The 15446-nt window shown below is 42.0% G+C and overlaps 3 protein-coding genes across 3 annotated transcripts in view; all 3 read left to right on the forward strand.

Annotated features, from left to right (window-relative positions):
- Positions 1 to 778: 778 nt before the first annotated feature.
- LOC311310098 (cell cycle control protein 50A-like) lies at positions 779 to 6454 on the forward strand. The gene is made up of 7 exons (XM_084439504.1): positions 779 to 1217; positions 1770 to 1889; positions 1976 to 2083; positions 3173 to 3260; positions 3919 to 4065; positions 4739 to 4945; positions 5397 to 6454. Exons 1-7 carry the CDS (start codon positions 978 to 980, stop codon positions 5588 to 5590), a joined length of 1104 nt encoding a protein of 367 aa, XP_084295630.1. The 5' UTR covers positions 779 to 977; the 3' UTR covers positions 5591 to 6454.
- An 822-nt stretch (positions 6455 to 7276) lies between these two features.
- On the forward strand, positions 7277 to 8949 carry LOC311310132 (cytochrome c oxidase subunit 7A2, mitochondrial-like). The gene is made up of 4 exons (XM_084439551.1): positions 7277 to 7351; positions 7584 to 7673; positions 8284 to 8368; positions 8730 to 8949. The coding sequence occupies exons 1-4, from the start codon at positions 7334 to 7336 to the stop codon at positions 8783 to 8785; spliced, it is 249 nt and encodes an 82-aa protein (XP_084295677.1). The 5' UTR covers positions 7277 to 7333; the 3' UTR covers positions 8786 to 8949.
- A 4893-nt stretch (positions 8950 to 13842) lies between these two features.
- Positions 13843 to 15446, forward strand: part of LOC311310778 (collagen alpha-1(XII) chain-like) — a gene marked incomplete at its 5' end in the record, with an annotated part of 86634 nt that continues 85030 nt past the window's right edge. Inside the window, one exon of the mRNA XM_084440328.1 lies at positions 13843 to 13915. Coding sequence (XP_084296454.1) covers positions 13843 to 13915 — 73 coding nt within the window. The remainder of the gene's footprint in view (positions 13916 to 15446) is intronic.

The following is a 15446-nucleotide window of genomic DNA, read 5'->3' on the forward strand; positions in this document are numbered from 1 at the left end:
AAAGACAGAACCTCTGGAAAGCGGCCGGACCAGACTCTGTCTCGCCCTTCATCCTGAAGTACTGTGCTGATCAGCTGTCTCCGGTGTCCACTGGCATCTTCAACACCTCACTAGAGACGTGTCATAATCCAGCCTGCTTCAAGACCTCCACCATCATCCCCATCCCCAAGAAAGCAAGGATCACCTTGTTCTGCTACACCTCAAATCCATCACAGACCCACCCCTGCGTTCGCCTACAGAGCCAACAGGTCAGTGGACGATGCAATAAACATGGCCCTACACAAATCTACACTACACTAGCTACACTACATTACACTAGCCACACTACACAACACTAGCTACACTACACAACACTAGCAATAACTAACAACACTACACAACACTACACTAGCTACATTACACTACACTGTCTAACGCTGTCTCCATCAGTGTATGCACCATCGACCTGTAAACAGATTACTAGTATGTGTAAACCATATACTGTACATGGCAATAAACTGGTCTGGATCTGAGTTTATTTGTTCAAAAGACTATTGATGAAGGGGAGTTGTTGTAGCCTACTGAGGTAATTTCATTTCATTTAGTGCATTTAAGAAATGTTTAATAATGCATAGCAATAGCCGTCATAAGAAATTTGTTATGCGCTATAGTTATATATAATATAACATATATGTACGGGCACTAATGTTAGTCACTAAAAAAAATAATAAAAATAATAAAAATAAAGACGACGTCAACAGGAAATGTTACCCAGGTACAAACTTCCTGTTTGCTAGATTCCTTGGGTTCGGCTGACAGCATCCTATCCGTGGTCGTGCTTCTTTAGATGCAGATGTCTGAATTATTGCTGTGTAATTAACATCTTCATTAATATATTATTTATCAGATCCTCGCAGTCTTATCATGTAACCTGGCTGACGGTGTCGTCCTAGAGTCTATATTTAGCTAGCTAGCTGACGGGTTCAGCAGGCAAAGCCATGATGGCGTCTGGCTACAACGCGAAGGAGGAGGACGGGACCCACACACTCGGGCCGGGCGGGGGGACTATCAAAAACAAGAAGCCCGATAACACAGCCTTCAAGCAGCAACGGCTGCCCGCCTGGCAGCCTATCCTGACCGCGGGCACGGTTCTTCCGGCCTTTTTCGTTATCGGCCTCATCTTTATCCCCATTGGCATCGGCCTCTACGTCACGACTAACAACATCAAGGAGTTCGAGGTAAGGCTAGCTAGCTATGATGGCGAACTATGGGCTATATGCACATCTCCAGTAAAACTATGGGCTATATGCACATCTCCAGTAAAACTATGGGCTATATGCACATCTCCAGTACTTCCTGAAATTAGACATGCTTCTCTATTTCCTGTCTTGGATGAAATGATTATTCAGGTGTGCCTGATCATAGGCCCTGTGCACCAGCTCCACTACTTCCTGAAAGTCACTTGGCATCTAGATTTCCTGTCCTATATGATTGGATTAAGTGATTAATCAGGTGTGCGGCAGACCCAGTGCACACCTGATTAATCATATCATCCAATAGTGTAGGACAGGAAATAGAGAAGCATGTCTAATTTCAGGAAGTACTGGAGTTGTGCATAGAGTCCATTGACAGCAGAAAGCAACCTGTTCTCAACCAATGAGTTTGATCTCATCACTGTTCCCTTCAAATTAGCATAGCCTAGCCTGCTTCTCAATGGGCCCCGTAGATGACGAGGGATTATGGGTGTAACCAGCGAAATAAATGATTGTCTGCACATGACTTTGTTGCAGATCGATTATACTGGGGTTGACATGTCCAGTCCTTGCTTCAATTGCTCCCAAAACTTCAACTGGAACAACTCGAGGCCTTGTACGTGCACATTGGCCTTCTCTCTGGAACAACCTTTTGAGGTAACGTTGAGAGAATGTCGAGGTTACTGAATCTGTGATGATCTCGGAATGACAGTCACCCTAAACCAGTCTTCTTTTCTCCACAGAGCAACGTCTTCATGTATTACGGCTTATCGAACTTCTACCAAAATCACAGACGATATGTCAAGTCCAGGGATGACAGCCAGCTGAATGGAGACTTAAGCTCTCTAATGGTATGCTTATTTAATTAATGTATGTCCTTTATACCTGTTTATACTGTTGTATGTGTTGTGTATCTAATAGTTTTCTGTTATGCACTTTGAGTTTTGTGAAAAGTGCTTTATTGAAATGCATTATGGGTGCCAGCCCCGTTGGTGTTAATAAGAACTAGCCTCGCGTCACCAGTCTCTCCTCGGGGAGAAGAGCCTGGTGTCTTTTTACTTCACTGCCTGAAGCCCGCCCCGTCATCCGGCTCGAGCCTGTACAGCCCGCCTCCAACATCCGCTTGCTTTATTTTTCCTTAACCAGTAGTTCTCCTCGCATCTTCTTTTACAATTGTCGTCGGTGTTATGCCTGGTGATGCCATCGCGAATGTTATCTACTCGAAACTTCACCATGTGCAGCCTACAGTAAAAACATTACAACAACTGTTCTTCTCCCTGGTCCAGACCGGATGATTATGCGATGCGTCATCGCGCTTCCGCTCTAGACCGGCGAAACAACTGCGAACGAGAAAGACCCCAGAATAAATAAGAACAGAATAATATTACAGGCTCATAGCAGCAGTAAAGTGTTTTTTAATTACATAATGGACATTTCAATCCAAACATCTGAAAACATTTGACAAACTGCCCAAATGACTGCCAATGAATGTGCAAGCTTAGACTCAGTTACTGTATTATTGTGCACATGATGTATAACTCTTATTACTGCGAACATGTGAACAACACGTAATCATGTTATATATTTTGGGTTTATGCTGTCAGATAGACTAAGATTTGTTAGTTTAGTTTACTAGGGTCAGTGTTGTTATTAGTGAGCTATTGTGTACATTTCATCTCAAACATTTGAGAACTCAACTGTAGAAGCTTAACTGGAGTCTTGGTCTTGCGGTCTTGGTTTCCCAAACAAACTTCAAAGATAAAAACACAATAAAGTCATGGACTTATTTCCATTGTGGTCCTCGGTCTCAAACATATAAAAACAGTACAACAAACAGATAGACATCGTAAGTGAGAGGTCTTGGGAATTGAAATCTGGTTCTGGGTCTCTACATTGGTCTCAACCAGGTTCTATATCATTCTGTTTCTTCTCATCCACAGAGCCCCAGTAAAGAGTGTGAGCCTTACGCTCGCAATGAAAACAAGCCAATCGCCCCGTGTGGAGCCATTGCCAACAGCATGTTCAATGGTGAGACAGTTCTATACTTTTTCTTATTATACCTTTATTTAACCAGGTTAAAGACTCATTGAGATTAAAATCTCTTTTACAAGAGAATCCTGGTCAAGAAAGGCAACAACATAGTTTCCTGAAAACAAGACATAAAGGTTACGATACACAACTAAACAAAGGTTACGATACACATGACAACAAAAAACAACAATAGCAACCGCAACAACAATGACAACAAATGTTAACAAGACTAGCTCAAAGTGCAAAATCAGTAATAGTTCATAGTATGACGATCAGTTAAAACAATTACACCTACAAATAGATTCGGTTTCTATAGCCTTTCCAGCACTTTTGAATTCATTCAGAGTGATTCTGTCCTGGAGTTTAAGCGTGTTTTGTAGTGTTCCATGTTGAGGGGGCAGAGTACATAAAAGCCTTTTTGCCCCATCTCAGTCCGACTACTATACTTTGTAATTTGTAGTAGATCTCAAGTTGATGAGGGGCCGTGTTAACTAAGACTAAGTTCCACTGATTGTCACACACCTGAGTGTGTGAAATTTGTTCTCCGCATTTGACCCATCCCCTGGGGGAGCGGTGAGCAGCAGCGGTGCCGCGCTCGGGAATCATTTGGTGATGTAGCTGTGTTGTTGAATTTGCTTGTCCTCTCTTTTAACAGATACATTGGAGCTGTTTTACTTTGACCCTAATGGCACAAGAATCCCAATCCCTTTGATGAAGAAGGGCATCGCGTGGTGGACAGACAAGCATGTGAAGTTCAGGAACCCTGGAGCCAACAACCCCAACCTCACAGCTGTGTTCCAAGGTGATTAGAGCAGGCGCACAATACTGACATGCTGACGTTTATTAGAGCCAGCAATTTGAATGGTCTTTTCCTATTGTTGTTGGGGTGGCTGTGGCTCAGTGGTAGGGCTGAGTTAAAAAAAAAAATCAAATCAAATGATTCAGAATCGATTAATGAATCCCAAAATCGATCTTTTATTTAATGAATGAATAAATAGTTCATTATTTCATTCAATGATTCATTCATTCATTTTTGGAAATCAGTATCGATACCCAGCCCTAGTATTGATGTGTTGCATAACTTGGCAGTCATGTAATTAATGTTACAGCTAAAAAAATAACAGGTTTTAGTAACACTAACCGAATTGATATTGAATCGAATCGTGATAATCGATTCTGAACTTTGTGAATCGGAATCGAATCGATTCTTGAAATTCGAATCGATACCCATCCCTACTCAGTGGTAGAGCGGGTTGGTTGGCGGTTCGAATCCCGCCTCCTCCTGTCCACATGTCGAAATGTCCGACTGAACCCCAAATTGCTCCCAATGAGCAGGCTAGCACCTTGCATGGCAGCTGCCGCCAATTGGTGTGTGAATGGGTGAATGAGAGCCCATTGTAAAGCGCTTTGGGTAAAAGCGCTAATATAAGTGCAGTCCATTTACCAAGTGCAATTTACCATTTACCATATTCCAGGCACCACTAAGCCAATCAACTGGCGCAAGCCTGTCTATGAGCTGGACGCTGACCCAGAGAACGATGGATTCATCAACGAAGACTTCATTGTGTGGATGCGAACGGCCGCCCTGCCCACCTTCCGCAAGCTGTATCGCATCATCCAGAAGAAGAACAACATGACCCCTACTCTGCCCCGGGGCAACTACACCTTGGAGGTCACCTACAGTATCCTTGCACCATCAAATAATGATATAACCTTTGGCGATAGGAATATTTCCAAACACTTAAGTATGTAGTATGTAGTATGCAGTCTGTTTCCTTTGTATATAGTCTGATCCTGTTCTGTGTAGTTAGACATTAATTTGCATTGCAGTGTATGCTTCATTGGCATAACAATATTTCTATTGATAGGCCTAACATAGAAGTGAAAAAGGCTCGCACACTCATGACAGATGAGGCATTCAGATGCAAAAAAATAGTTTTTTTTTTATCCTACATAAGTGCAAAAATAAAGTGACAAGGTGATTAAAAAATAAGGAATGTTTCGGTCACCAGACCATCGTCAGCCCTATAGTCCCAGCTGCATCTAACGAGCTTTATTGAGAGGCCTAACCATTTGTTCGTTGAAGTAACATTTTCAACAGCTGTGGAATTGTTCTTAATGAGTTGATCCCAGACTATCCCGTTCGTAGCTTTGAAGGGCGGAAGCGCGTGATCCTGAGCACCATATCCTGGATGGGAGGCAAGAACCCCTTCCTGGGGATCGCCTACATCACCGTGGGCTCTGTCTGCTTCTTCCTGGGCGTGGTCCTGCTAATCATCCACCACAAATACGGAAACCGCAACAACAGCGGCGACATGCCGAACTAAGGCGTCGCGCGTGTGCGTTGCATGCTAGCTAGTAGACACATGGATGTGTCCAGAGATTTACTGCACTTCACACTTCTTCCTTGCTCGTTCTTTGCTTTTTAATTTATTTCAGAGATGCATTTTAGCACCGTCAATCATGTCCAGCAAGTGGTGCAAAACGTGTCCAAATGGTCCCTGTAGTTCTCTATTCATTTTTTAAAGAACTGAAAGGTTAGAAGGTTATGTTGGATCTATCGCCATTTACATACAAGCAGTTGTCTTGCCAGTACCTTAAAATTGAATGGAGCTATATGTACAGTAAATACGGTACAATATTTGTGCCGCCAGTGCAGGTCTACTACTGAGAAAACATGGATGCTGTTGGTGTTTACTATTTGTTTGTAGGGGATGATAACATATTTTAAAAGAATGTCTCATATCTTCAAGCAAATCTAGTCAATGTGGAATTGCATCAAGTCAAGTTTACTATGGTATATTTCAATGTTAAATAATGTAAGCAACCTTTTATTTGAATGTAAAAGCTTTTGTTTACTCTGCTGATTCCATATCGCACAAGGCTGCAGATTCTTAATGTCCGGTGATGCTTGCTTGTATCAGGCTACTCTGCTCAGTAGTGTACACTGTCGTCTTTACAGCTGTTGAGAAAATGCACATAGTTACAGTATACTGCATAAGTTTAAGAAACTTAGCTAATTAAGCCATTTTCAAAAGCCATGTATGTATGGACCAAAGCCTTTAATGTTACAATAATGTTAGAAATAAACCCATTTCTTTATAATTGCTATTGATTTTAATACCTTTATTCGACCTCTGGAACGTACATCTGTTGCTTGACAAATTAAATATGTTGCTTGATTGTTCACTTTGCTCGACTAATATAAAGTACTATTTGCAACTGTTTTCAATCATTCATACGTTTTCGACAAGCACAGACCCCTCTGAAAATGAAATGGTGTTCTGATTGATGCAGTAAAATATGTGAGTGTTTATTTGTAGCCTACACCGAAAGTCTTGAAACTGAGAACAAACATCACATTAAGGGTTCGAAATTTATGGTAGGGGGTCACTGACAGACATACATTTTTCTCTGACCCTCGCCGAGTGATTGAAAAAAAGATTGACCCTCCCTCACAATAGGCAATATTCTTTTTTAATATGGTGTTACTCGAAATAAGGTTTAAAGCTGCATCCAGTTTTATTATATTATTATAAAAATAATTATATTATTTTATTATACTGATTACGTTATACACGTTACTCTAAGGTCAGTGGCGAATGAAAGAAGTGAAAGCACGCAGCTTTAACGACCAGCAACAGAGAAAAATACACAGCACTTGACTATTAGTACCAGCCGCATGTCCGGCTCTGTTCATAATATCTATGGTTCTACACACGAGTTGCTCATCTCTCCTGTCATCGCCATCAGATCCACCGGGTCATACGAAACAGCGTGCTGAATTCTGAACAGCTGAAGAAACTATTTTATTTTGATCGAGTCAAATCTGTATGACCCTCCCCTGATCACTCAAATAAAAAACAATAACCCTACCTTAGACTAAAATTTTAAAAAGCATGACTGTTTTCCTTCAGAGAGCTGTCCCTATACAAGAGCTGTTGTCATCCCGCTCCGCGCCAGTGTGTGGCGCTACATTTCACACGAGAATTAAACTCCGTTGCAGAAGAAAATGCGGAAGTTAAGTTTTCCGGTGTCCTTGTGTGGCAACTGTGATCGTACTGGGGAAGATGTACCGGCACATTTTAGTAAGATATTGATTGGTATTCTTTTATATGTGGCTGTATTACCGATTTATCGTTGCATATAAACTGCATGTATATTTTGTTTGTATACTTTGAGTAATACGGCATACTGGGCAATGTCGGGGTCATCCGAGGACAGTGTATAGACCTCCATTCCTCCAGGACTAGCCAGAAGCTAACCGTTAGCAACCTTTAGTAACCTGTAAAATAATCCAAGTATCCCTGTCTCGCACAGGCCGTCCAGCAGGTGTCGCGACGGGCCCTCAGCAGTAGTGCTCGCAGGCAAGTGGAGAACAAGGTCCCACAGAACCAGAAGATCTTCCAGGTACAGTGCACATCAATCATGGCTTAACCACGAGGGACACTTTACAGATCACCGCTTCAAACCACAAATTAAAACATGCCTCTGGGATTGAATGACCTCATGAGACCTCTGCTGGTGGCTAGTCCACTGTCTTCCATCTTCAACCCTAGTTTTTATTTCTGCACATGAATCCTGAACCCCACATCCTGTACTCTGGTTCCACAGATGTAACCTCTGAGTTGAAGCAACGGGTAACTTTGTATGATGTGCTTGTGTAAAATATGTGAATAAGGAGATTTGTGTTTGAAAAAATACTTATCAGATTTGAATTAACATAAAGTAGCCAAGAGGAGAGTGGTATTCTGTCACGTTGGCTGCTTTGCAATAACTGATTGTGTTTGGCCAAGTGGATGTCAATCAAACTTGCAACTAATCAGGAATGCAGTAATGATGATGACTGAATTGTACCTACAGTATGATGACTGACTTGTACCCGTTTGCAAATGAGACACTAGATCACCTGATCTCTTGTGGGGGTTTAGAATCTTGAGAGCTGATTACAACTAGGCTGCTATTTTGCTGTTCAAGTGTTGTGTATCTTTCATAATTGTTTGTTTTTCATTCTGACAAGGTGGATAATGGCATGCCTGTTCACTTGAAAGGAGGATCCATAGACGCAGTCCTGTACAGAATAACAATGACACTCACTATTCTGGGTGAGTATGGGTGGGGTAACTCGATGCTTAGGATGTTCTTGGTATAGAACTGGCTGTAGTTGAACATTTTTGTTCTAGTCCAGCCGTGACATACCTAACTCAACTACTGCAGCGCCCCATGGGGTGACTTCACCTTAAAAACCTGCACATTAGGGTGTAACTTTTATTCCTGTATTTTATTTTTCCTGCATTTTGTTTTAAATGTCCTTTTTTTGCATTTCGTTTTAAATGACCTTTATGTGTTTCTTGCACGTTGTGTTGATGCTTTAATGTCTCATGTAAAGCACTTTGAATTTCCTTGTTGCTGAAATGTGCTATAGAAATAAACCGCCTTGCCTAATGTTGAAATCTTTAATTGCAGGAGCTGGATATGTTGTGTATGAACTGGTCAAAGCAGCCTTCCCAGCGAAGAAGTAGTTCCCCGGGCTCCTGCTCTCCACCGCTGTTTGAGATGCCACCTGGTTCGTTGTGAAAAGGGACAGGGAATGTTGGTGTGTCCTATCGTAATGGATTTTGTTTCATGTTCATGGGATCAATATTTATTTCTTGTACTCTGAGGAGAATGAAAAAATTCCTCTCAATACCAAAAAAATGTTTGGGTCTCTTTTTTTTGTCGTCCATCTTGTTTGTTTGTTTGTTTATTGTAGATCTGATTGCAGGGAAATTCTCTTTGTTGTAGCAAAAAGTACAAACAGTACATGAAAATATAGTACAATACAATACAATAACGTATCAAAAGGCATAAAAAGGGAGTGGGGTAGTGCAATAAGGCGCAATATACAGTATACACAATATACCATATCCAGGAAGTGCAAAGTATAACGGTGTGTATACTGTATGTACAGTCAAGCCAGAAAGTCTGCACACCCCTTTCACCTTCTCCACGTTTTATGTTACAGACTTATTCTACAGTAGATTGACATTCATTTTTTCCCTCAAAATTCTACACAAAATAGCCCATAATGACAAAGTGAAAACAGGTTTTTAGACATTTGTGCTAATTTATTAAAAATCATTATGTAAAATATATGTAAGTGTGCACAACTTTGATATGACACCCAAAAGTGAGCTGAGGTGCATTTTGTTTCCACTGTTACTGCTAGAGACGTTTCTACAACTTAATTGGAGTCCACCTGTGGTAAATTCAATTGATTGTACATGATTGGGGACTGCCAACACCTGCCTATATAAGGTCCTACAGTTGACAGTGCATGTCAGAGCAAACTCCAAGCCATGGGGTCAAAGGAATATCTGCAGACCTCAGAAACAGGATTGTGTCAAGGCATCGATCTAGAGAAGGATACAGAACAATTTTCTGCAGCTTTACAGGTCTCAAAGAGCACAGTGGCTACCGTCATTTGTAAATGGAAGAAGTTTGGAACCACCAAGACTCTTCCTAGACCTGGACGCCCGGCCAGACTGAGCAATCGTGGAAGACGAGCCTTGGCAAGAGAGGTGAGCAGGAACCCGAGGGTCACTGACAGAGCTCCAGTGTATCCTTGTGTTGATGCGAGACCCTTTCAGCAGATCAACCATCCAGGCAGCATTCCACCAATCAGGCCTTTATGGTAGAGTGGCTGGACTGAAGCCACTCCTTAGTAAAAGGCACGACAGCCTGCTTGGAGTTTGCTAAGGCAGATGACTCAAACCTTGAGAATCAAGATTCTCTGGTCTGAAACCAAAACTGAACTTTTTGGCCTGAATACCAAGCGTCACATCTGGAGGAATCTAGGCACCGCTCATCACCTAATACCATCCCTACAGTGAAGCATGGCGGTATCATCACTGGGCTAATACCATCCCTACAGTGAAGCATGGCGGTGGCAGCATCATGATGTGGGGATGTTTTTCAGCAGCGGGAACGACTAGTCCTGATAGAGGGAAAGATGAATGCAGCTAAGTACACTGAGATCCTTGGAACCTTCTCCAGAGCTCTCAACCTTCTCCAGAGCTCTCTGGACATCACACTGGGGCAAAGGTTCACCTTCCAACATGACAACAATCCAAAGCACACAGCCAAGAGAACAAAGGAGTGGCTTCGGAGAAAGTCTGTGAATGTCCTTGAGTGGCCAAGCCAGAGCCCAGACCTAAATCTAGTTCAACATCTGTTGAAAGCTGAAAATGTCTGTGTACTGACGCTCCCCATCCAACCTGATGGAGCTTGCAAGGATATAATGAGGAATGGGCAGAAATCTCCAGGAACAAATGTGCCAAGCTCATAGCTTCTTTCCCAAGACACTTGGAAGCTGTATCAGTGGGAACAAAATGCCCTTAAGCTCACTTTTGGGTGTCGTATCAAAGGGTGTGCACACAGTTGTGTACATGTTATTTTGATTTTTAATAAATTGGCTCAAATGAATAAATCTAAATCTGTTTTCACTTTCATCATGGGCTATTTTGTATAGAATTGAGACAAACTAAATCTACTGTAGAATAAGTCTGTATAATGTAATAAAACATGGAGAAGGTGAAAGGAGTGTGCAGACTTTCTGGCTTGACTGTATATACACAGGAGATTCAAGATTCATTTTATTTGTATGAATAAAATTAATCTTTTATATAGGCTAATGTAGTCACAGTGAAATGTTGCACATACATCCAGAGATGTGCAGAAATGTTATAATCAATAAAGGTCCATGGTGAAGCTGAGGTTGCTGGTAGCAGCAGCCTAAGTGAATTAATAACTACTCAAAAAACCTAAAAACTACTACTAACTGTTGTGATAAGACACAATAGGTGCCAGAGCAGCCATCTTGGCTCACACCAGGCTGGCTCAGGTACTAGTGTCCAGCCAGGGAGGGAACACAGGTGCGTTGAACAGTCTGATGGCGGATAGTAGGAAGGACCTGGCGAAGCGCTCCATGGAGCACCGTGTCAGGATCGGTTTGCAACTGAAGACGCTCCTCTCCCTGACCACAGTACCATGAAGAGAGTGGGAGACATCGTCCACGATCACGCCCCTCAGTTTGGCCAGCATTCTTCTCTGTGCCACTGCAGTCACGTCCAGGCTGACCCCCAGAACAGAGCCCGCCCTCCTGATCAGCTGGTCCATCCTGTTAGCGTCCGCTGCTTTGATACCGCTACCCCAGCACACCACCGCAAAGAAGATGGCGCTCGCTAGGCTACAGCAGACTGGTAGAACACATGGAGCATCACTCTACACACATGTATTTCACACATTTTTGAGAAGAGCAGCTATGAACACCTAGCTCTTTTCCAACAACAGTATTGTTGTCCAAATTTAGCAGCATGTCTTTTTTCAAAGACAAAAATGCACCACTTCTTTAATTGACATGTGACCCTTGTAGCCTACATTTTAATAGCTCCATCTGTGGCACTGTTGTGCTGTTGATCTGCTCTATTTTTCTAAAGACAGTGCGTCCCTTCAGCACATGGAGGAACAAGTGTGGCAGAATACATCTGGATGTCATCGTTGTGCACATCTGGCCATGGGCAGGGCCTGGAAAGGGAAAAGGAAGCACTGAAATGTTGCAAATATCTGGTCTTTAATTAAAAAAAAAAAGAAGTTCTCATTTAGTTTAGATTTAGTATTCATCTAAGAAATGCTTATAGTCAGGCTCTAAACAATGAAAGAAAACCATGAAATTTGAATCATTCACTGTATCAATAGGCTACTGTTCCCTGCACTGTCGCCAACCCAGAGAGACCACTAGAGGGCCATGTTCTCAAACAAAATGCTAATGTGCATTGGCTAGGCTTTGTAGGGAGACTGGGTTGTAATATTGACGTAACTTTAATAGGATGAAGATTTTAAATAGCAACCATTAGGGCATTTCGTCCCACTGCCCTCTTTAAAATGTTTATTATCACAGGCATAATTTATGCAAATAATAGGTGATCTTTTTTCCCCCCCAGTCATATTCCTACATATTGTCTTCATATATTCTGCCCATTTACAGAAATGTAGATGACAATCTTGTCCATATACCGCCTCTCTATACCGTTCTGCTTGTTCCTATGGTTCCCTATGGGCTGTGGAGGATTATAATGACCCCGAGTTGAAGCCAACAATATAAATGCTTCAATAAGATAATATAAATATTTAATATATACTGACATAAAGATAATTTAATAGACAGAACTGAAGCCTGCTGAAGAGTTTTCCATTGTTCCATACAGAGAAAAAAAAAGCGTCTTTAGGCTGCCAGTAACACATTGGCTTGTGGCTAAAACACAGAAGCCCATCATTGCAAAGGAATGCAGCACTATGTAACAGTTTCCAAAAGTATATCCCCACACTCTGAAAGGCTACATATATCAGTTTGTGGCAGGATTCCTCGCTGTGTCGTAAGAGCTCGCGGTAGTAAATGCAACGCTGGGAACAGCCCCCTATTAAGTAGCCGATTGTGAAGAGACTCTTCCCATTTGGAAAGAGACTTCTTATCTGGGACCTCCACAAGTGAGCTCCGAGTACTCCTCTGGACATCCCGTGATACTTATCCATCATTACGCAGAAGGTATTTCTCCAAGAAGGCTTTACTTTTTTTGTGCACTTTATCTCAAACGAAAGAAAACTTTCATCCACAGGTCAGTAGCCATTTAGCCGAATATGATGCCAATTGAGCGGCTCTTTTTTTTATTTCCTTTTTTATTTTATTTTATTTTTGTACATTTTTTTGGATAAACCATTTTCTGATTCTGGATAGTTTAAATTAGTATTTCCAAGCATTGCTTGAAGGCTAGGTTATTTCTGGTTTATTCTCTAAATAATTAACGAAATGATCTTAAAATATTTTTATATTCTTCTTTAATCTTCTTCTTCGTCTTAATATTATCTTGAAATTGCAGAGCAGGTAGGCTACTTTATTATTGAAATGCCACATTATAGTTAAGCCAATAGCCTAATTGCATTTTCCAAAGCTTTTTGACTTTTCTGGCCTAGATTATTTGGTGGAATTTGAGGTATTGGAAATCACTGCTATAAAGCATCATATCTAGGAGATGTAGCCCATCCAACGCGCGTCAGCATTCTGGCGCTCTTATCACCATGTGTTTCATTCCCAGGGATGATGCTTTCATAGTTTGTTAGTATTGAGTCATGCACGCTGGCACTCTGCTGTCTATTCCCATTTCTATTGATTGCAAACTGCAAAGGCAGGCGAGACGTAGCTTGTACTAGACTGGATGTGGGTATCCCTTTTGAGCTCACACTGCAGGAGGCGCGCTTATCCTATGGAATATGACATTTTGATTCCTCTATAGCGGCTGAGCTCCTGATAGCTCCTGTGCAATTTGAGAACTGTGCAATAGGGAGTGTTAAAATGCGCACGCACCTTCTTTTCTTGGAATGAACTAGGCCTTTCTTAGTTTAAATTATCTTTTTGATCTCAAGGGTCAGTCTCGTGGTCATTTGGCTACATGTTGACTGACATGAGTCCAGCCAGTACGTAATTGCCCGTTCCTTTTGTAGCTTCATTCATGTTCTGCTGATCCACGGATAGAGGGAGAGAAAAATGAAGACCAGGCTGTCTCTGGCAGCGGCTGCCCTCCTCGCTGTGCTACTAGTATCATCCGTCGAGGCCCAAGGTAATGTTCCCCGCCGTCCCCCCTCTTCTCTCTACTGCCCCTCCCTTCCCATCTTCTTTCTAATTAAACACATCTGACTGAAGGCACGCGGGCATCGCCCTTTGTCGCGAGCCCTGGATAAAGTTGTTTTAGATTTTGAACGAATAAATGTGCAGAATGAAATATTGTGTCTGTGTATCCCATGTTTATTTCATCGGATTAACTTGCTTGTCCGTCCTTTAGGTTGTATGCCCTGCCGTTCAAGGTTGTATCAAATGTTTTATGTGTTGCTGAATTTAAATGCCAAGAGAACTAATTGTTCCAACAGCTTGTTCCCTTCTCTAGACTAGAACAGACTTTTCGTGTCTTTCTCAACCCGATTTTTCGGGCCCCTTAATGAGACGAGGAGCCTCCCAAGTAATCTGCTGCAGTGTGCTCTCTCTTACGCTAGGAGGGGCGCTTGCTTGCAAACTATGGACTGACATAACTCATGTCCTACCCTGAAAACGGGCTCGTCCCCCGGTTCTCACCATACGGACTGGTAGGAAATAGACATGAAATAGTGATAATACAATTTAAAAAATGAAGTAAAAAATGAAAGTGCCGGCATTTCTTAAAATGTCGTAAATTCTATTGTATTATATGAGGTCTATTTACTGAGAGTCTCAGAGTAGGAGTGCAGATATATGTGCCTGTTGAATATATGGACAATCAGCACTTCTGCTCTGAGATGTTTAGTAAAAATGGGCCCTGGTTAGTCCTCGGTCCTAATTAGTGAAGAAGGTTTTCAGATAACTTTTTACGAACCTACTTCACAGGGCTAATATGTTTCAGCAATGTTTAAGGAAGAGAGGGAAGGGTTTGGAAATGAAATTATTGGGAGACCGAACTGTACATTTCTCCTATTTCATTTAGAAAAAAAGGGGGCTGGTAGCCAAGTTTCCTCCCAAAGTCCTCTTTCTGTCGGAAAGACAAAATATGAGTGTCTCACATTATTTTCCAGAGGCTCCTAGACTGAGAAATATGTTCCTCTGAAGCTCTCATGGGCATTCTCTCTTAATAAAGAGCTTAATCTACCAAAGACTCGGATATAAAACATCTTTCACCCTTTCAGACCCCTTACCTAAGGCATTGAATGTCACAAAGGGCTTTAGGTCACCAGCAGAGGTCATTCCCTCCCCCTAGGGGTTAAGACAAAGTGGTTTGTGGTATGTGGTATCCGTCCATTCAAGTATTGAGCGGTTTGACATGTCGAGACCAGGTTGCCAGCTGACAAACTCCAATGTGGAGAGAAGAGTTATAGCGGGTTTTCCTTGGTAATATGTTAGGTAATGACATACTTTTAAAACCTGAATGTATACATGTTCATGTAGAGTGTGTGGGGGAGTGTGTGTGTGTGCTTGTGTGCGTTTGCGTGCATGTGTGTTTGTGTTCCTGTTAATGAAGAAGTTGTGTAATGAAAACATGGTTAGGCCGGTCATGATAGGCCCATTTGGAAACAGAAGGAGCAGAGCCATGGCCCTTGAGTTGATTTGACAGGTTGGTGGTTCTC

This window comes from Borostomias antarcticus, assembly GCF_949987555.1.
Source record: "Borostomias antarcticus genome assembly, chromosome: 6".
Lineage (NCBI taxonomy): Eukaryota > Metazoa > Chordata > Actinopteri > Stomiiformes > Stomiidae > Borostomias > Borostomias antarcticus.

Coding starts and splice junctions, on each gene's coding strand:
- LOC311310098 (XM_084439504.1), top strand. CDS start 978: ATGATGGCGTCTGGCTACAACGCGAAGGAGGAGGACGGGACCCACACA. Junction 2,084..3,172: donor GAGACTTAAGCTCTCTAATG/GTATGCTTATTT, acceptor TCTCATCCACAG/AGCCCCAGTAAAGAGTGTGA. Junction 4,946..5,396: donor CACCTTGGAGGTCACCTACA/GTATCCTTGCAC, acceptor AGTTGATCCCAG/ACTATCCCGTTCGTAGCTTT.
- LOC311310132 (XM_084439551.1), top strand. Junction 7,674..8,283: donor AGAACCAGAAGATCTTCCAG/GTACAGTGCACA, acceptor CATTCTGACAAG/GTGGATAATGGCATGCCTGT. Junction 8,369..8,729: donor AATGACACTCACTATTCTGG/GTGAGTATGGGT, acceptor CTTTAATTGCAG/GAGCTGGATATGTTGTGTAT.